This window comes from Amborella trichopoda, chromosome 7 (genome assembly GCF_054954075.1).
Source record: "Amborella trichopoda isolate Santa Cruz 75 chromosome 7, AtrichopodaSantaCruz75HAP2 v2.0, whole genome shotgun sequence".
NCBI classification, from domain to species: domain Eukaryota; kingdom Viridiplantae; phylum Streptophyta; class Magnoliopsida; order Amborellales; family Amborellaceae; genus Amborella; species Amborella trichopoda.
The window spans coordinates 10,832,200-10,854,345 of NC_142342.1; the positions used below are offsets into that span (position 1 = coordinate 10,832,200).

Consider the following 22,146-nt stretch of genomic DNA (forward strand, 5'->3'; position numbering starts at 1 on the left):
TCCCGTAGAAGTACAATGGTATAATAGAAAACGGAAGGGCCCGCACGAAAAACCAAGTTCAAAACAAAGCGAAGAAGTGCGGTGCACATGGAGAGAGTTTTAGGTTTCAACCAACTCAAGGGTGAATCAACGGTCTCGATAAAGCACCCATCAGGAGACCAAATCACAGCCGTCGAGTTCATTGAAAGTGGTTTTTAGCCACACAAAATATCTCAAAGACGTGTCCCCTCTCACTAACATGAGCAGCTACAACTAACCCCGTTGTCACGTGTGAGAGCACAAGTTGTTTGAATGTATGTTAGCTTGGCACGTTCCTCTGCCCAACTACCAGGCACCCCCTATATATGCACCCACAATCTCCTCCTCCCTTTTCACTCTTCACCACAGAGCTTTGAGCACGTTCTCTCTCCTCTTCCACCTCTTTCTCTCTCTTCCACAGCACCCTAAATACTCCACTTCTAAAGAGAAAAAATGGTGAACGTCGAGGCTATTCGCAAGGCGCAGAGGGCTGAGGGTCCGGCTACCATCATGGCCATCGGAACTGCGACTCCCCCAAACTCTGTGGATCAGAGCACCTACCCTGACTACTATTTCAGGATCACCAAAAGTGAGCACAAGACTCAGCTCAAGGAGAAGTTCAAGCGCATGTGTAAGCGATCTTTATATAAATTATGCCTTAGGCCTCTCATGTGTAACTCTTCTACGTCACCATGAATATTATTACTTCATTATAACTAGGCATTTGCACGTGCGCCCGCAGACATGCACACCCATATATATATATATATATATATATATATATATATATATATAAAAAGGTTGAAACCTTAAAATGTAGAAGTATGGATGTACCTCAAAAATCTATTAAAAAAAGTTGTTTTAATATTGAAAAACCCTCTAATTGATCATCTCAACATCGAGATGAATGACTATGAAAAAAAAAAAAAAAGATTTTGAGACCCATAAAGGGTGCATCTTACAACACATTATCTAGACTGTCCATTTTCAAGATTTTCATGTATTTATAGATCTACTAGATTTTAATCATTTTTACAGTTTCAAATTTTATAATTAGATATGAAAATAGATTTTGAGATAATCTTAAGAATATTTTACATCAAAATTATATGTTATGATAAAATTTGAAGGTGCATCTTAAATAGATTGTTGAAGGTTGCAACCTTATGGAAACCATACCCAAATATATATATATATATATATATATATATATATATATATATATATATATATATATATATATATATATATATGGATATGGGTGGATCTGCTAAGATTATTGCCCTGTACCCATTTTTTGAAAGAGTCAATTTTTTGTAAGTGTTAGTGATAATTGAGGCTATGACCATTAACTTAATTGAGGCTTAAGTGGTACTCCCACGGCTACCAAGCCGTATATTCATTTGCATATATTGTTACATATAATTCCTTCGAATTAGGAGCCAATTCTTAAAGAAAGTGTATATTATCTACAAGGTTATTATAGAAAGGATAGGTATAGTATCTTGTTTGTTTATGATATTGTAGGGTGCAGTATGCATAGAGCCGAGGCTCTAAACGATCAAAGTAGAGCCTACCTTTAAATATTGTCGAGAATTGTATTTTCAAGATTGAAAATATTTGTGATAGCTTTAAAATATATTTTTATGTCTAAATATAAAATTTAAAGTTTCAAAAATAGTGTAGATCTACTGTAGATCATGTAGATATGTAAAAATCTTGAAAATTGACGGTCCAAAATTGCATTACAAAATGTACTATTTCTAAAACTTGAAATCTATTTTTTTGTAATGTTCATGCATCTTGATGTCGAGATGATATTTAGAAGTCAAAATGACCTCTTCTAATGAAAGTTTTGGAGTAGGCTTTAATTCAATTATTTCGACTCTATATAAACTTTACCCTTTTTAAAAAGGTACCATATCCATGCTATTTGGCCTTTTTAAGGCTCATGAATTGGGAGTACAGTGAGACAACAAGGCATAAATGATAACGAGGTTGGTACCATCAACGAATGAGACAACATTTGAAAAGATGAATCAACGGTTGAGATTGAGGTGTGTATTCCGGTCCATTCGAGCAAATTAGAGATATTGTATATCTGAGAAACACGGAGGTATTGAAAATTAAGGAGTTTTTGGGTGACCTAAAAGGTGTCGCCTGTTAAAAAAGTACACTATCCATGATCGGGCCTTTTGAGACAACAGTGTATAATGTTTACGAAGTAGGTAGAATCAACGAATGAGACAACATTCAAAGAAAGTAATCAACGGATGAGATTGTGGGGTACTTATGCCTTCGAGAAACATTATCTCACGAAACCCGTTCTTTAAAGGGTAAGGCTTAGGCTCTATTTAAAAAGTGGAACCGAATCTCAAAAAGCTGCTAGAAAACGGCTTCCAATGCCTTCAAAGTTATGTTTGATCGTGCCTTCCACTGCAAAATTTGAACTCGAAATTATGTCCGTTTATGTCATCCCTCAAAAAGTTTGAAGGTCCAAAAATAGATAAGATATAGTAAATTAGTTAACATTTAGAAAATGGACAGTTCAATAATAGACACTTCAATAATAATAGGATAAATTTTATTTAGGGCATCAAAACTTCCTTTTTTATTTTTTTTTTAGATTCATAATTTTGAAGGAGGTTGGGATGATATGTTTTGAGAATCTTTTGGCATTAAAAATGTATTCATAGTGGGGATTTTGAAGTGCAGCTTTACTTTGTATAGTGAGGCCTATGCCTTATACATACATTTTCCTTCTTTGGTCGGAACTCCTATGGATGACTCTTAGACATTCTTACCCTAAAAGATATTAAGATTACAATATTAAAATGTTGTATATTTAAAAAATTCATCAGAAAAAGTTGTTTTTGGTATTAAAAACCCCTCTAATTGATTATGTCAACCTATGGATATAAAAAGAAAAAAATAAAAAAATAAAAATTTCAAGACTTCTTATAATTGATCATGTCAACATATGGATATAAAAAAAAGAAAAAAAGAAGACAAAAATTTCAGAGTCTAAAAAATAGTGTATCTTGCAGCATATTATCTAAGACTATCTTCCATTTTCAAGATTTTCGAGTTTTTATAGATCTACTTGATTTGAACCTATTTTAAAATTCTAAATTTGATAACCAAAGATGAAAATATATTCTCAAATCCAAAAATTTTGACATCAAAATTACATCTTATAAACAAATTAGAAATGTTTTTTGTTGTTTGATGTTGCAACATTATGCAAACCGCATTCAAAGATACACAAAGGTCTTTTTCCATTTGAAGGTATTTTTCAATGAATTTGTCAAAAAAAAAAAAAAGAAGAAGGTATTTTCATTGAATTTTTGTTACCTCTTCTCTCATCCTCACAGTGTTGAATTTCAGGCGAGAAATCCATGATCAAGAAGCGCTACATGTACCTGACTGAGGAGATCCTGAAGGAGAACCCCACTGTCTGCGAGTACATGGCTCCGTCGCTCGACGCACGGCAGGACATGGTTGTGGTGGAGGTTCCGAAACTCGCAAAGGAGGCGGCGACCCGCGCCATAAAGGAGTGGGGGCAGCCGAAGTCGAAAATCACCCACCTGGTCTTCTGCACCACCAGTGGCGTTGACATGCCTGGCGCCGACTACCAGCTCACCAAGCTCCTTGGCCTCCGCCCCTCTGTAAAGCGTGTCATGATGTACCAAATGGGATGCTATGCTGGTGGCACTGTACTTCGTGTCGCCAAGGACCTCGCCGAGAACAACCGTGGGGCGCGAGTCCTCGCCGTTTGCTCTGAGATCACTGCTGTCACGTTCCGAGGCCCATCAGACACCCACCTCGACAGTCTTGTGGGACAGGCGCTGTTTGGTGATGGGGCCGGCGCTCTCATTGTCGGTTCCGATCCTTTGCCTGTCGAGCGCCCCATTTTCGAGCTCATATGGACGGGGCAAACAATTTTGCCAGACAGTAATGGCGCAATCGATGGGCACTTGAGGGAGGTAGGATTGACATTCCACCTTCTGAAGGACGTCCCCGGGATCATCTCGAAGAACATAGACAAGGCCCTGGTCGAGGCATTTGAGCCTCTGGGGATCAGTGACTGGAACTCCCTGTTCTGGATTGCGCACCCCGGGGGCCCTGCGATCCTGGACCAGGTAGAGGCAAAGCTTGGGCTCAAGGAGGAGAAGCTGAGGGCCACCCGCCATGTGCTGTCCGAATTCGGAAACATGTCAAGCGCCTGTGTGCTCTTCATCCTCGACGAGATGCGCCGCAAGTCAGCCCAGGACGGGTGCAAGACAACTGGGGAGGGCCTTGAGTGGGGTGTTCTCTTCGGCTTTGGCCCAGGGCTCACTGTTGAGACTGTTGCCCTCCGCGGCATCGCCACTGCATAAGCGCCACCGCAGATCCCAATTCACCACCACCACCACCACCATCATCATCATCATGAACATTATCTGTCTCTCTTAGGATCTTCTTATACGCTTGCCGTTTGAAGCAGTGAAAGTTGTGCTATTTCAGGGCTGGTGCATTGTCAAGGTTTCTCTCGGGGTGGGAGCTCTCTATGGGCCCAGAATCTCTCTTTTGTTATGAATTTGTATTTGAGGTTGTCTAAATAAGAATGTTATTCTTGAACAATGAGTGCTCTTTAGCATTCATATATTCAAATGTCACTACTTTTAGGTGGTCGAGACTTTTTTCGTGGAATTTAAGAAGATCAAATATTTTATTGATGTGCAAATTGAGTCAAAATTAAACTAATTTTGCTGGTAACCGCCTACCAGCAAAATCAGTTATTTGAGAGTAGGAAGCGGGCCTTGAAACACCATTCATCCAATTCCAATTCTGATAAATAAAAACAGGAGAATTGGGGCCGATTCTCCAGTCTGATCGCGTTACGGTTAACAAAGAAGCTCAAAAAAATAATAATAAATAAGGAGAGTTGGGGTAATTTCAAGATTTTTTTGAGAGTGATCAGTCATCTTTCCATTTGATTCGAGTGATTCTGTGTGGGATCAGTGATTTTCAAATCAAATTAATTAGTTAACTTGGTTGATGGGATCTTTTTGTTGCATGACCATTGTACCAATTACCACCAATAGTGATGTGTAGGCGGGACAAAAACTAAATAAAATATGTGAATCAAGGATGGGTATGCATTTAGTTGAGCACGTTACGTAACCATTTATGAGACATAGCATTGTACGTTTAAATCTAATATTTCCCAATTGTTTATATGAAAATATTATAGCTCGGGCTTGGGTCAAGACGGTGGTAGCAGCTGGACGTTCTTAGCGCTACTCTCAAGTTGTAACCCTATCAAACACAAAATGTCAAAATAAAATATATTATTAATTCATAAATATCTTACTTACAAGAAGCTTATCGCTGTCTTTACGAAGGGTTAAGCTAATAAAATAAATAAATAATATATGAAGGAAAAGGTTTATACAAAGGTAAGGCCCTAAACAATCAAATTAAAGCGCACTTCAGAAATTCACCTGAAAGAATTCGTTCGATACTAAACAACCGTCAATTCAATCATCTCGACCTATGGACATGAGAAAAAATAGCCTTCAAGTCTTGAAAACAATGTATTTTGTAATATATTTTTTAAACTGTCAATTTTTAAGATTTTTAAGTGTATATAGATCTGCTGATCTATACTATTTTTGCATCTTTAAATTTTATAATTAGAGATAAAATTAAAGTTTCATGCCCCCATAAATAATTTTGATACAGAAACAATATATTTCAGTACTATTTGAAGGTGTGTCTTACTTTGCTTGCTTAGAGCTTTAGCCTTATACAAACTGCCCCCATATATGAATTAGATTGAATATTACGAGACTATTTATCCTAGGTCTAAATTACTCCTATCATTTAGATGTCAAATTAGATTCTCTCTAACAATTTTGAAATAGTTTTTCTCTAAAAAATTCCAGGTAATTTTTCACTCTAAAATTAGATATAGTTTCTATCTCTATAAGTTTAATATATTATCTCTCTCTAAAACTTAAAATTTGAGATAATTTTTCTCCTTAAAAAATTTGAGATTTCTGCTCTTTAAAAATATTTTAAATAATTTTTCTATCTAAAATTCAATATAGTTTTTCTCTTTCTAAAAATTTAAGTTGTTTTCTCTCTCTAAAACTTAAAAATAAGAGATGGTTGGTTTCCCTCTCTAAAATATTGAAATAATTTATCTCAAAAACTTTTCACGTACTTTCTCTAAAATCTAATAATAAATTATCGCTTTGTATATTTTTCCTATAAGATAATTATAATTTATAATATGAAAAATATATGTTATGTGTTTATTTTATTTGACAGGGGTCCATATGTTATATGTAATGGTGGGGTTTTCATAAAGCCACAGGTCAAGGTGCCCCCGTACTAAGTAACAACTTGAGATGTGATGGGATTGTCGCTAGTGTGATGATACACGAGAAAGAGACTGAATGCAGCCGCGGCCGGACCAAAGATTAACCCTACCACTTGGATGCAGCACGTGATACACGAACCTTACTTATTGGGCCAAAACGTGTAAATTTGAAATAGGGTCAAAATCCAAAACGCAAACTTCTAGGCGAGTGCAAGTTTGATAATACATTTCTCTTGTTCGGTACCATGCTTTAAGACAAATTAGGATATTGTTTCACTCAAAAAAAAAAAAAAAAATATACATATATATATATAATAATAATAATATTTTTTTTTTTTTTTTTTTTTTTTTAAAGATGAGACAATAGGTCCTTTTCCTTCACAACTACCCTCTACATGGTAACGACAATAAGAGAGTGGAAAAAATTCACATATATTTTCAAATTTTTTTAGTGGAAAAGTATAAAATGATATCACATATCTTTAATACAAGGTGGTCACATTAATATTGACTATTGGATGTGAAATTGGATATCTACAATTATTCTATTGACCAAGCTAAAACTTTAAAAGAAATTCTTTTGAATTTCGTGTTACATCCAAGCTATCAAATTTCACATCAAATGGTTGTGAGGAATTGTGACCACTTTGTATCAAAAGAAAATAGTCTCATTGTACACAATCACCTTTTTTTATAAAGCCGATGTAGTGTTCTTCTTTGTGCATACATTGTGCTCCCGCAGAAGCACTCTATGCATCTACTCCCTTGGACAAAATACCTAACTTCATTGATTTTTTAACTTAAAATTTTGAGAACCATACAGAAATTACTAGATGATCATTTTTTAAATAAAAAATTTTGAATTTTTTGTGTTGTGACACTTAGATTTAGCCCTTCCAAAATTGGATGGTCTTTATTTAATCTTGAAGCATTATTTGTTTTCTTCTATATAAAGATTTTATTTTTCATTTTTTTGTTGAGATTATTTTATGGATTATATCTCCTAAGCATATAATTTACCTGAGGGAATAAATACATAGTATACTCCCATGGGACTAAATAGTTATTCTCTCTCTCTCTCCTCATGTTCTCCTAGCCCCCCTTCCTCCTATTTGGTGTTGAAATTGCTGGATAGGTGGGCAATTGCGGTAAAAAAAAAGGGGGCGACTAGGGTGGGCTGCTCGTCATAATTTTGGCAAAAAATGGTGTCATACGATAATAAAGGGTGGAAATAGTGTCCTCATGTGATTTCCTCATATATGAACAATCCAATTGTCATCAAATAATTGGGATAAAGTTTTAAGAGTAATGATCCTATGAGACATTCCCATACTCATGTGATAACTTTTCTAAAGATCTGTATCAAATTTAATAGTGATCTTTTGGGGTCTTACACACATGGGTGTGGGAGGGTCTCATAGGATCATTACTCAAGTTTTAATGATAATAATGGTGACGATGATGACGATGAACCGTCCAATTCTCTAAGGAGCCCACTTTCGACGTAGGTTCACTTAAAACTCAATTGGTTATAAAGTTGGGCAAGCTTTCTATGCTTCCCCTACAACATAAAACTTATATGCTTCCCTATATCCAACCGTCCATTTGAATGTATGGTTGAGATGGTCCCGATCACAATGTCATGTCCCTATATTATTTTATTTTTAATATTTTTAATACAAACTATTTTGACACCAAATTTTGAACGTCCACTCATCTCTTAAACTTGCACCTATAAAAAGTATTAAAAAATATTTTTAATAAAATAAAAAGATCAAAATACCCCTAAAATGTTCAATGGTTATTTTGCTCATTATATTTTATCGAAAAATTAATTTTTTTTTAGGTGCACCCCATTGATATGATGACACATACCAAATTTCACATTCATACAATATGTGGAACAAAAATTAAAAATGAAATACTCTGAGATGTTAGATCTATATCAAATGGTTAATGGCTCACTTGATCTAAATTGGACTGTTGGATGAGGGGGAAAGTATATATCTTCTAGGTAGTAGATGAAGTATAGAAACCTTTCCCTGTAAAGTTTAGCCCAGTTTGGATGCAACACAAAAGTAAAAGGCGTAAAATTGAAATACTTATCTATCTCAAACAATTGTTCTCATGTCTCGAGAGATTTTGGTTTCTTTTACTTATTGGGATTGTATACAATGAGACCATTCACCTTTAGTACAGGGAGGTCGCAATTATTTACACACATCCGATATGAAATCTAATAGCTTAGGTGTGTCACAAAGTTCGAGAAAATTTCTTTTGAACTTTGTGTTAAGTCAATGAAATAAATGCGACCATCCAATTTCACATCCAATGGTCAAGATTAATTATGACCACCTTGCAACAAAGATAAATGGTATTATTATATAATGGGTGCGGTTTGTATAGAGCCTAGGCTCTAAACAATCAAATTAGAGCCTAGCGCTTGATGATTTACATCGTTATGTCCTAGGCTCATTTCCTACCCAGGGTAGGGGCCCTCTCCCCCACTAACTCACCCAAAAAACAAAGGCAGTGACTTATTTTATTTTCTAATTCTTAAAGGCAATCCTATATATTTTATATTTTCTAATTTTGAAAGCATAGCGTGTTTTAAATTTGTTTATTCTATATATAATATTAAGTTCAATTTTGGGATACACATATTTCTCGCCATCCTATATCTAAAAATAAATAAAAAATATAATGTTAAAACAATAAAGCAATGTTCTCAAAAGGAAAGAGCTATATTTCAAGTGTTTATAGATTTGTTCGATCTGCACTTTTTTTTGTGTTTGAAATTTCATAATTGCGGTTGAATGTGGATTTTCAAGCCATCATAATGTTTTTGATGCCAAAACTATATCTTCTGGTAAAATTTAGAGATGCACCTTACTTGAATAGTAGAAGGTGGGTACCTTATAAAACCTCACCCTTTAGTTTAAGGAAAATATAGGAGATCCTATTTTATAGGAAACTACGTCAAAATAGTTATATGAAAGGATATATAGAGTATGTACGCATTGGAGGTATTCTTATACATAAAATATTTTGTAGAAAGAGAAAATTGATGAAAAGAAAAAATGTGAGTTTTCTTTAGTTCTTAGGTTGGTGTTTTAGAAAGAAAACACCCTTCTTTTAGGACTTGTGCATGAGAGATTGTAAACCTTTGTATTTTTCTTGCTTATATAATGTTTTCTGATTAGGGGAAGAGAAATTTCCCGCCATGTACAAGTATGCGATTTGTTGAACTATATAAATCTTGATACTTTACTTCCTTTATTTTTTGCATTATTGTTTTCCTCTTATTTTGCCTTAATCTCAGTTTTGCCTTCTATAATTTGTATCAGAGCCTTAGAGGTCATTTGGATATCTTGAAATATATTGTTTGTGAAATATACTACTGGCGTAATACATTACTGTGTAATATATTACATGCAAATGGATTGTTACTGTTTGGGTACTATTTAGATGCAACCTGGGAAATACATTGCTCTTACTTGACACGATTTAATATGGAATTGTCTATATTACACCTTAAATTCATTTATCTTTTGTACACACAATCATCCTTGTCATTTAAATTTCAAAATAGGTGGTTGTACTAGTGTCATTGAAAAATACAAAATTTCAAAAAAAAAAAAAAATATCATTTCATGACTCACTTCAACCCATCCAATTTGACATATAATATTTGAAAATGATTGTGACCTCCATTCACAAAAGATAAATGGTGTCTTTATAGATAGGATGACTATACCATGCTTGTCATGCTTCAAAGAATAATAACTTAATAGTGTGAATTAATATTGGTCATAAATATTGAGTGAACTATTTTAGTCACAACCTTTAAATATTGTTAATTTGTAGTTTAAACAGTAAATGGTGATGTATTTTAAAAAATATATATTGCGAAAATAGTAAAGTATTTTAAAAATTAGATTGAGATATTGAAAGAGGCCTATGCATAAATAATTTATCACTTTTTTATTTGTATCTAATCTCTAATCCCAAAAAATCCTGTTTTTTTTTTTTCCAAAAGATTTTATAATTTAAATAAAAATATAATTTATCACTTTTTTTTGTCTCGATCTAAACCCTAATCCCAAAAAAATCTTTTTTTTTTTTTTCAAAAGATTTAGTAATCATTATAATTTAGAGAGAGAGTACAGAAAAGGGAGACGCGAAGAGGGATAGAGAAAAGAGGCTGAGTAAAGAGGACTGGCGATTTCAGAAGGGCAAACATAGAACATTAGGTTTCATGAACGCAGTGCCTAATAAAGAGAGCGAAAGGTTGAGGAAGCAACGAAGAGGAGAGATAGTAGATTCGAGCAAAATGGTGGGAGGAGAGAAATTGATACCATGATTTAAAAATGACCTTGAATATGGAAAATGGGAGCTTGAAAGAGAGGGAAGTGGTATGCTTAACAGGTTGAGAGGTAGAAGATGGGGAGAAGTGATGTGCGCATGAGAGAAGGAAAATGGTTTTTTAAACGGGCTCAGTAGTTTACCCGTCACATGCTTAAAAGATTTCCCAGCCCTCCCCGCGTCTAATAGATTTCACGATATTTGGGAAAATGTTGTGTAATCTATTTTTCTTTCCTTATTAATAAATATACCCAAATATTATAAATCTCGTATTTCCTAGTAATCTATTTTCCTATAATATATTTTCAGGTACCCAAACGACCCTAAGGGACCCCTTAGGGTTTGAGATCAACAAGGTTTGTGGCAGCTTGCAGATCTTTGAAGATGGTTGGAGGAAGTTCAACCAACTATAAAATCCCCAAATTTGATGGTGTGAATTTCTCAACCTGAAAGTTGAAGATGCATACAATATTGGAGAAAATATCTTTATAGAAATCACTCGTATAACAGGGATCTGATAAGACCCAGAGAATTTTGACTCTTCCCAAATTCCAAATACTCTTTCTCAATTTTCTAAAACTTCGTCTCTTCTTTCTTTTATTATGGAACAAGAAGGATTTGTACACAAACATGGTAATATTAGATGTTCAAAAGTAATGAAGGAAGATTTGTATAAAGTCCCTTATTTAGAGTCAAGATTATTAAAATCAATAAGACAAATAGAGGTAAATATCTATGCAAAGGGTCAGGGGATTTGTCAAGTATTTTTATTAATTTTGAAAAAGATAAAGTTAAAAGATAAATTAGCAAAAAAATGTCAATAAGCTTATATTGGGCAAATTGATAGTTCAGTTCATCCACAATTTAACTATAATATAAAGCAGAATATTTGATATCTTTACTAGATGTTAAGCATGTTTTTTGGAAAAAAAAGCTTCACTTTGTCGATTTAGAAGTTTTTTAGCTAAAGACGAAATGAGTTATGTACAACCTAATTTTTCTCTCTGTGCAGATAGTGTGGTCTCATGTTCTAAATTGGATTATGGAGTTCATTTTCCCCAATATCCAAATTATGTAAATGAAATAGGAACATTTGTAAATAATGATGGTTTTATTATAGGTTTTCTTGCTATCTCTAAATATTTAGAATCCAACTTTTTAAAAAAATGAAATACATATTTTAATCAAGAAAACCTTAGAAATTTGATATTAGTTCCTCAAAAACCGTTCCATGGTATAGAATCCTCCTCATCTTTTCTTCCTCCTGTATTGCCTATTGTTTAGTTAAAATCCTCCAGTAAAATCTATCACTAATTAACCTAATAGTAGTTCAGCCCAAACAAAGATAGTTAGAATAATAAAAGTGGAAAAATGGTTGCGAAGAAAATCTGGTAAAGCCGTTGTTTTGCGATCGTGACTCGAAGGGCTTTGATTTGAGATAAGATTTGCTCAAGATGAAGGATGGGAAGACATCATGTTAAGACGATCAATAAGTCATAGTGTCCTGGTCGTCGAAAAATGGGGGCGACCTCCATAAATGGAAAAGTGACCAAACAGGATCCAAATCGAGGGATTTTCAATGCAAAACGATCACAACGACTTCTCCTTTGATTTGTGAAGAAAAAGAAGACCAAAAATGCAATAATGCAAGCTTTATAGAAGATAAAAAATCTCAAGTTTGTGGGTTTGGCCGGATTTTCGAAACCATAAACAAAGGCTGATTCAAACCTCAAATTTTATATCAAAACGATTGCCTCACGACAATCTACATTTCTATAACGTTAGATCACCCAAAACATCGCCCAAACACCGAAAATGGCCCCGACTCATATGGAAGGCAAAAAGCTCATTTTGGGGGACTAGTTTGTCATTTTCACATTTCTATTGAGGGGCAAAATGGCCATTTTCCCCTAAAAACGGGATTTAAGTTCTAATTGTATTTTCAATCAATTAGGTTACTTTTTGGGCATCCACTCATATTTATGGAGTCTTCTATATAACCCTAAGGGATTCATTTATAAAAAGTTGGTTGTATTAGAGTGAAATCAATTCAATTGTGCCCAACAAAGAGAAGAGAGCAATATTTTGTTTATGAGAGCATGCCCTTGGACCTAAAAAATATCTACACCCTAGGCTACAGCACCCCCCCCCCCCCCCCCCCCCACCCCACAATTCACCATAGACTATAAACTACCTTAACTATATACCCTAGACGATTATAATCATACACCTTTAGACCATCCTATCGATACACCTTAGGCCATCCTACCTGTGTACCTTAATTTACCTTATCCATACACCTTGAGCTCATACCCCTAGATCACCTTGACCCTCTATTCCAAAACATTAACCCCCTTCCCTCTCAAGGAGCTCTCAAGAAGCACAGGGACCGAACCTAGCTCCTCGGCCTCAAGCCATCGGCTCACCCTCTCTTTATGTCTCTCTCTCCACCTTCTTCTCCTTTGTTCTCTCTTTCTCTTTTGGGACAACGGTTAGTCTGCTAGCCCACTTCTTCTCTCTCTCTCTCTCTCTCTCACTATCTCGGTACAACAGCTAGGCTAGTCCCCAACCTCTCTCTATCGCTCTCTTGGGACAGCGGCTAGGCCGCTGCTCTCACTCTCCCTCCCTCACTTTATATCTCCCTTCCTCTCGTTTTCTCAAGACAACGGCTAGGCCGTCCCCCCCACCCTCCCCCCCATCCCCCCCCCCCCCCCCTCTCTCTCTCTCTCTCTCTCTCTCTCGTTACCTCTTCTCATGTCTCTCTTTCTCCCTCCCTCTTTTTTTCTCTCTATCTCTCCCTTCCGTTCCTCCTCTCTTTCCACCCCTTATCTCTCTTCATCCATTCAAACCAATCTTAGGGGGCTCTTCCGAAGCGTATTCCATCCAACTTAAAATCCGGTTGTCTAGCGACCTTGTGAATCCTCTGGGGTATCTAGGCCTCGTGCCGAATACCTTTTTTGTTGCCTTCGACAATACCTCCTAAGGGAGGTAACGCCTAAAGGTTGTCCGATCATTGAGTGGTCTCTCTTCCTTCTTCCTTCTTCCTTCTTCACTTCTCTCTTCTCTTCCTCCACTTTGATAACTCCTTGCGAGATTCCAAGGCGTATTCTATCCAGCTTAAAATCCAGCTGTCTAGAGACTTTGCAATTCCTTGGGAGCACCTCCTCTTTCTTCTCTCTTTCTACCTCCCTTCCTTCTCACTTTTCTTTTCCTACTTTGATTACTCTATATGAGGTTCCGAGACGTATTCCGTTCGATTTAAAACCCAGTTGTTAGCAATTTTGTGATTATTCAGGAGTACCTCCCCTTTTCTCTCTCTTTCTATCTCACTCCTATCTTCACTTCTCATTTTTCTTCTCAAACTCAAAATTGCTTTTTAGGGGGCTTTTCCGATGCATATTTTGTCCGGTTTAAAACCCAGCTATTTAGCAACCTTATGAACCTTCTTGGGTATTTAGGCTTCATGCTTAGTACCCTTTCTATTGCCTCTAGTAATACCTCCTAGGGGAGGTGAAGTCGGAAGGTTGTCCGACTTTAGAGTAACTTTTCTCTCTCTCTATCTTCCTTTTTCATATTCTCCCTTCTACTTTTTTATTCTATCTCCTCCTCCTCTTCTTGATTCCTTAACCCTCAAATCTCAAACTCTCAAATCCTCATCTGGACAAGTCAAGAGTCGTCACCTCAAGTCATTCTGCAAGTGGGCCCATGAAAGTAAAGAGTAGACACAAGGGAGCCAGAACCAAACCGAGCCGAGAGGCCAGGGCGACTTTTCGAAAGTGATCTAAGAGGGCTCGGCACTCATGTGTATCCTGACCCCAAACAAACGAGATAAACCTTAGTTCGTGTTTCTTTTCTTTTGTTGGTTCAAACCGTTGCATCGTTCGACCCTTATCCTTGTGGGCACTAGGGTCACCCTCACTCGCGTGAACCCAAAATGGGGGGGAGGGGGCAGCACACACATTTTTTCTTCTCTCTATTCCAGAAAGGTACAACAGTTTCTAAGAAAGGGTTTTCCCAGGCGATCGAGGGACTGCTTGAAAATCTAGAGCTGACCAAATACCTCTATCCAAGTATCAGTAAAAAGACCTCTTCGATCTTACCTTTCAAACTTGCTCTCCCAACTGAACAACACTATCAATCAACATCTTCTTTCCCCACCACTATACTGCAATCAGAAAGAGCAATTTGAGAGCAGTTGATAGACTCTCTCTAGAAGCGAAAACCTTATCAACCCAAAACCTTTAGGAATATCACCTCTTTCTTGGATGTCATTTTTTCTCTCTCTTGGAGACCCATCTCCATCTTGATCATAATCTCCAAAGGGTGACCCTCAAAAGGACGAGTATTATGTCTTCCTTGACTTCCTTGTATAAATATCACATTTTTGCTTCTCAAGAAGGCCCCTTTCCTGTTTACCATAATACCCTTAATCTTTAAAAAAAAAATATGGGTATGGTGATTTGGCTATCACCAAGCCCAAAAATCTCCACCGTGATAAAAAGCATCACCATAATTACATTACTGACCTGCATTGAATTGATTTCTTCTCACTTTCCTATGTTGAAGAATTTTCACAAATACATTGCCTTTGTATTTCTCCACCTCAACCCTTGTATCCATCCAACTTCGTTATTTATCATATTCTTTATTTAAAATTTAAATCTTAGCCTCGTTCACACATTGTGTTATGATATCAATTATTAGGTTCTCAAGAAACCCAAGCTTGTGGAAATAGGAATCCCAAATATTGGGATCCCACCCAAGATCTTGTATATAGTTGGATATTATTACGAAATAGGTGAATACAATCATAAATCGAGTGTAAGAAGTAATTCAACAAACATAATTACACAACAATAATGCAACATTTACGTAGTTCACCCCGTAGGGCTACATCCACGACTTCGACAAGTTAAAATCCACTATCTCAATGAATATTATAATTTTGGGTTACAAGTGATAATACCTCTATCTAAACATTGGTAAAAATCCCTCACCAAACTTCCCTTCTAAACTTACTCCGCCAACCGAACAATACTATCGATTAACATCTTCTTTCCCACAACTATACTGCTATCGAAAAGAACAATTTGAGAGCAATCGAGAGACTTTTTCTCTCTAAAAATAGAAATCTTACCCACTGAAAACCCATGATAATACCTCCTCTCTTGGACGTCATATCTCTCTCTTGAAGATCCCTTCTCGTAATGCCCAAAGGGGTGACTCTAAAAAAGATAAATAATATGTCTTCCTTGACTCCCTTATATAGTGATACTTTCTTGCTTCCTAAGAAAGCCCATTTCCTTTTTATCATAATACTTTTAATCTTCAGAAGAAAATATAGGTATAACAATTTAGCTATTACCAAACCCAACAATCTCCACCCTTGAAAGTAAAATCACCAAAATTGCATTGTCGACCTACATTGAATTGATTGTTTCTTTCTTGCCTCCATTGTGGAATTTTCACATACTCTTTCCCTTCATATTTCTCCACCTCAAACCTTGTATCCATCTAACTTCGCTATTCATCATTTTCATTAGTGAAAATTCAAACCTTACCACGTACGCACTTTGTGCTCTGATACCAATTGTTTGGTTCTCAAAAATCCTAGCTTGCAGAACTAGAAATCTCAAATGCAAGGATCCTACCCAAGATCGTGTAGATCGCTGGCTAAATGTAAAATAGGTGAATACATTAATAAATTGAGTACAAAAATTAAAGTAATAAACATAATCACACCACAATAACACACGACTTATGTAGTTCATCCCGTAGGGTTATATCCACAGCTTCGGTAAGTAGAAATCCACTATCTCAATGTATATTACAATTTTAGACTAGAAGGGATAATATCTCTCTCTGAACATCAGTAAAAATCTCTCATCAATCTTCCCTTCTAAAGTCACTATCCCAACCATGCAACTTTGTTGATCAACATCATCTTTCCCACTGATGTACTGCTACCGAAAAGAGCAACTGTGAGACTTTTTCTCTTTAGAAGTTGGAACGTTACCAACCAAAAAACCATGGAAATACTGCCTCTCTCTTGGAGGTCATGTCTCTCTTTCTCTTGGAGACCTATCTCCATCTTGGAGATCCCTTCCCATAATCCCCAAAGTAGTGACCTTCAAAGGGATGAATATTCTGTCTTCTTTGACACCCTTATATAAATATCACATTCTTGCTTCCCAAGAAAGTCCTTTTCATATTTAGCAGAACACTCTTAATCGTTAGAAGAAAATATAGGTATGGTGATTTGGCTATCACCAAACCCAACAATCTCTACCGTTGTAGCAAAATCACCATAATTGTATTAGGACCTTCATTAAATTGATTTCTTCTCAATTGCCTCTTTTATAGAATTTTTACAACATTTTGCCTTCATATTTCTCCATATTAAATTTTGTATCCATCCAATTTCACTAGTTATTATTTTCTTTATTGAAAATTTAAACTTAGCTCTATACACACCGTGTACTATGATACCAATTATTGGATTTTAAGAACCCTTATCTTACGAAACTAGGAATGCCAAGTATCGGGATCCCACCCAACGTTATGTACAAAGTTCGTTAAATGTGAAATAGGTGAATACAACCATAAATCGAGTGCAAAAAATAAAATAACAAACATAATCACATTATAATAACATAAGATTTACGTGGTTCACCCCGTAAGGTTCCATCTATGGCTTCGATAAGTAGAAATATATTATCTCAATGAATATTACAATTTTGGGTTACAAGAGATAATACAGTGTTCTAAACATCGGCAAGAAAATCATCATTGATCTTCCCTTCTAAAGTCGCTCTCTTGACCAAGCAACACCATCGATCAACATCTTATTTCTCTTTACCGTGCCCCTACCGAAAAGAGCACCTTGAGAGCAGCTGAAAGACTTTCTCCCTCTAGACGTGTAAACCTTACCAACCCAAAACTCATAAGAATAATGCATCTCTCTTTGAGAATATATTTTTCTCTTAAAGACCGATTTCTATCTTGGAGATCCCTTCTCATAATCCTCAAAGCGGTGACCCTTAAAAGGATGAATATTATGTCTTCCTTCACTCCTTTATATAGAAATCAATTTCTTGCTTCCCAAGAAAGCCCCTTTCAGTTTCTAGAATTTCCTTTATTTTACATCGGTATACTTTTCCTTCTAAACTTTTGCTTTTATCAGGAGTTTTTTTTCTTCAATTCAAGTCGTGAAATGTTGTCAAAGTCTTGTTGGTGAGAGATCATGGGACCAATTATGTTTTGAATCATTCTAGTTTTTCTGTTGATTTTTTTTTTTTACAATAGTGCATAATTTTATTAATAAAATAAATACAATGAGACCATTTACTTTTGATCATGAATGTCAAAATTAATTGACGATATACAATTCCTTTTATTAATGGAAGACAAATTACAATGAATTACCAAAGGTACATAAGAAAAGACTACCAACTGAGCCAAATGCACTCCTGCTTTTGCCAACGTATCCGCCATCTCATTCGCCTCCCTATAAACATGATTAAACACAAATATATGTGGTCTACTTAAATCCAAAACCTCCATCCACAATCCCCTCAAATTCCATGGTGGTCTACCATTTTTATTGCACCAATTAATTACATTTAAAGAATCCCCTTCCACCATCCAGCAAAAGCCAACACAACTCTCTTAATAGCTTAAATCCTTGTAACATTGCTACCAATTCAACATTATTAATTGTAACAATACCACAAGGCCATAATAAGTAAATGCCACATTGCGTACAAAATTACAAGTGGCACCTCTTACCCCAGCCGGTCTTGGATTCCCAAAAGAACTCTTATTAAAATTGAGTTTCACACACCCATTCAGTAGAGGCATCCGTCTTCCTTTTGGTCTTGCTTTCAAAAACAACTGCGGAATAATGTCTTTGAGATTTAGAACCGCAGATACCCCATCACCTTCTTTCATATTGGATTATCAAAACCATATACTGTGAAGGATCCTATCTTTCAATTTAGTAAAAACATAAACTCATCCCTTGAAAAGTGTGTCTACTCCTCTCCAACGACACCTCCCATAGCAACGCCCCATGAAATATCTCCCAAATAACCATACCTTTCTTAGGCAAGCATGGCAAACTTAATTGATCAACTATATTTATACGCCTAAAAGGCAGAAGAGAGAACAACCCATCAAATTCAAAGCCCACATCTAAAGCCGATAAGTAAAAAGGCAATGCAAAAATAAATGATCATCAGTCTCTTCATCCTCCATACATGTAACATAGATATTGACAATCGACTTCCCTCACATTATCAACAATTAGGACTTTGTCTTGAGATAAGAGTCTTTCAAACCTGGATGCATCCATATGTGTCGATCATGAAAAAGAATACAATTAATAAACAAATTTAATGGAGAACATTCCATCATTGGACAACTCCTAAATCACCTTATCCTTTTCAAAAGATGGAATATATACCCCTTCCAAATCAATCAACAGATTAGGACATTAAGAGATAAGCATATATGAAATTATGTTATAAGCAAACGGCAAACACCAATTCATACGATGATCATCATTAACAAATGCCTCATCACCTTCAATACCTAGTTTGTAACTTTATCAAACAACTCTCTTAAGAGGCCTATCATCGATCCATTTATGGGACAAAAAATTAATCTATATTCCTTTGTCCAAGTACCCATTTAATATTCTTCAATACCAAATGTCTTTGAGGGAAAAATACCATTCCATATATGAGATTGAAAATATCCTCCTCTACCCCTGCTAATATAGCTATTATTATAAGTCCCATACTCAGAAACTAAGGCCACTTTCCAATGCTGCTCACCCTTATTCAAAGATCTCCACCTCCAGTTTGGCAATAGTGCCTGATTCACCAGCTCCAATCTCTTAATTTCCAGCCACCTTCCATCTTTTGGGTACACTTTATTCCAACTAACTAACTGTTGGTATGTCATGCAAAAATCACTCCCATATGACATTCTCTCTTTCATGAGGGGTATTTACATCTTAGAAGAATGGCCTTTTATGGAGGCATATAAAAGTTAATTTTAGAGAGAGAAAAAATAAAAAAAGTATAGAGAAGTTTTGGGAGATAGAAATTAGTGGATTTTTGCACAAACCTTAGCACTATTGTGCTATTGTATTAAGCCATATTTCATCAGGATTTCCTTGCGGCGGTATTAGTCAAGGGCGACAAAGCAAATAATCGATTGATGGTATTATTATGGTAGGAAAATAAACTTGAGCTTTCTTTACCATTATATGAAACATCTCTACAAATCACAAAGGTGAAAATTTCTTCCATTGATGGTGAATCGTTTCGGTACCGGTTGGCCCGTGGATGTAGCCCGATTTTGAGTGAACCATCTATATTGTGTTTATGGTACTTTGATTCTGGTTTGTAATGTGTAGTCGTGTCATTAGAGTTCTTATTTTACTTTATCTTGATTTCATCATATTTTTGCCAAATTTCCTACAGCATACATTTGATTCCTGGGTGTTGGGTTTCAAAGAATCAATAAGCCAGTAAAAGTCAAGTTGGTTTCTAAGTGTTAAATAGCCTTGGTTCCCAACAAGTGGAATCACAACTCAAGGGAAGTATGCAGTAATTTTAAAAAAATGACTAACAAATTTGAAGTATGGAGGTTTGATGGAAGGAATGATTTTGAACTTTGAAAAATAAAAGTTCATGATATATTGACATATTAAAGCCTTTAAAAACATGACAAGGAAAATTCAAGAAACTGAAAAGTATGAAGGATGATGATTGGGAATAAATTATTAAGAAGGCACTCGCCACAAGTCACTTGTAGCTAGCAAATGAAGTATGTGGCGGATTTAAAGGTAAAGATAAAAAGCTTGTACCAAACAAAGTCCCTCACCAATCAATTTTCTTAAAAAGAAAATTGTATTATTTGAGGATGAGAGATGGTACGAAAGTCTCAAAACGCTTTTATGAATTCAACTTAAGAGTGTTGGGGTAAACATGGATGAGGAAGGTAAGTGGTGATATTACTTTGTTCGTTATCTGCATCTTATGATAATCCTGTTACTACCTTGAGTTGTAACAATGAATAATCCCTCAAAGTTGGATTTGGTTTGTAGTGCTCTACTTGCCAATGAACTTCGAAAGAAGTTAATGATGGATGATTCAATGGGCTCAAGAATAGATGTACTTATGGCAAGATGCCGGTAGGATGAATGAGTTAGTTCGTCAAGAGATTCTTCAAGTAGGCGGTCAAAGTCGAGAGGGTCTTATGATAAAAGAGGTTGTTATTATTGTGTCAGGCCCAGCTACATAAAGAAAAATTGTTGGAAAACAATTTAAATTCCTCAAAGGGTTTCAATTCAGGAAAAGAAGATAAAGGTGATGCTAAGAATGAGGCTCAACCAAGGTGAATAATCAATATTCGGTTATATTGAAGATGGGGTGTTGATGGTGGAATGCAATCCCATGTATTATCAAAGTTCGGTTCTTGATAGTTGAGCCACACATCATATGCACCCACATATATTGTGGTTTGATGCACATGAGCCATGTCATGGTGGTTTGACATCAGTGGGATATAATTCAATGAGTAAAACAATCAGAATGAGTTTGATTCGCATAAAAATGTATGATGGCATGGTTTACACACTTGAAAATGTGGGACATGTATCAAATTAAAGAAGAGTATGATTTCACTTTCTTCTCTAGATAAGGAAGGTTACAAATTTCCCGAGCAAGGTGGAATGTTTAAATTTTCAAAAGAGGCTCTAGTTATGATGAAGGGGGACCGGGTAGAAAACTTGTATAAATTATTGGAGATCACAATTATAAATAAAAAGGTTAATTTGGTTGTAGAATAAGAAGTTTGGCAAATGACACATGCTTTGGCAATGGAAGATCTTGGTAGCACAAAGCAAGATCTTGATGATGATATTTGACAAGGTTGAAAAATTGAAGATTTAGAACTTTCACAAGAAGATGTGAACCTGGAAATACCTCATGAATTTTTTTCAAGGCAATGTTCAAAGTTTGGTGAAGGAAGGACTGATGTGACTAGAGTGTTATATATTACTCTAGTATTGATTTTGGTAATTACCATGGTTTGTGTAAGATTTGTTATTTCACTTGTTTGTGATTTTCTTGATTGGCTTGTGTTTAGCTATGAAGAAAATTTTGGAATGGAGTGAAATGGATACTTTAAAATTTAGAAAGTATGTGCAAGCATTGTCAAGGCAATGAATATGGAGAAGGCTTCGTGGGAGAGACTTATGAAAGTGATCTCGGTGATATGAGATCAATAACCAGTTGTGCTTATAGGTGTGTAGAAAATGATTCACCAAGGGCATGGGTGAAGGTAAGATAGCTTTAAGAACTCAATGATGAGAGCATTGA

The 22,146-nt window shown here is 35.7% G+C and overlaps 1 protein-coding gene across 2 annotated transcripts; it reads left to right on the top strand.

Annotated features, from left to right (window-relative positions):
• Positions 1–373: 373 nt before the first annotated feature.
• On the top strand, positions 374–4,692 carry LOC18444038 (chalcone synthase 1). Of its 2 annotated transcripts, none has more exons than XM_088871257.1 (2): positions 374–649; positions 3,406–4,692. In XM_088871257.1, exons 1-2 carry the CDS (start codon positions 472–474, stop codon positions 4,395–4,397), a joined length of 1,170 nt encoding a protein of 389 aa, XP_088727383.1. In that variant the 5' UTR covers positions 374–471; the 3' UTR covers positions 4,398–4,692. The 2 variants fall into 2 exon arrangements, with proteins under 2 accessions (XP_088727383.1, XP_020529151.1); XM_020673492.2 differs by lacking the exon at positions 374–649 and adding an exon at positions 2,038–2,075.
• Positions 4,693–22,146: the final 17,454 nt, after the last annotated feature.

Excerpts from the sequence above, each read along its gene's own strand:
- LOC18444038 (XM_088871257.1), top strand. The coding sequence starts at position 472 with ATGGTGAACGTCGAGGCTATTCGCAAGGCGCAGAGGGCTGAGGGTCCG. Across the intron at positions 650-3,405 it reads GGAGAAGTTCAAGCGCATGT|GCGAGAAATCCATGATCAAG; the intron begins GTAAGCGATCTT and ends GTTGAATTTCAG.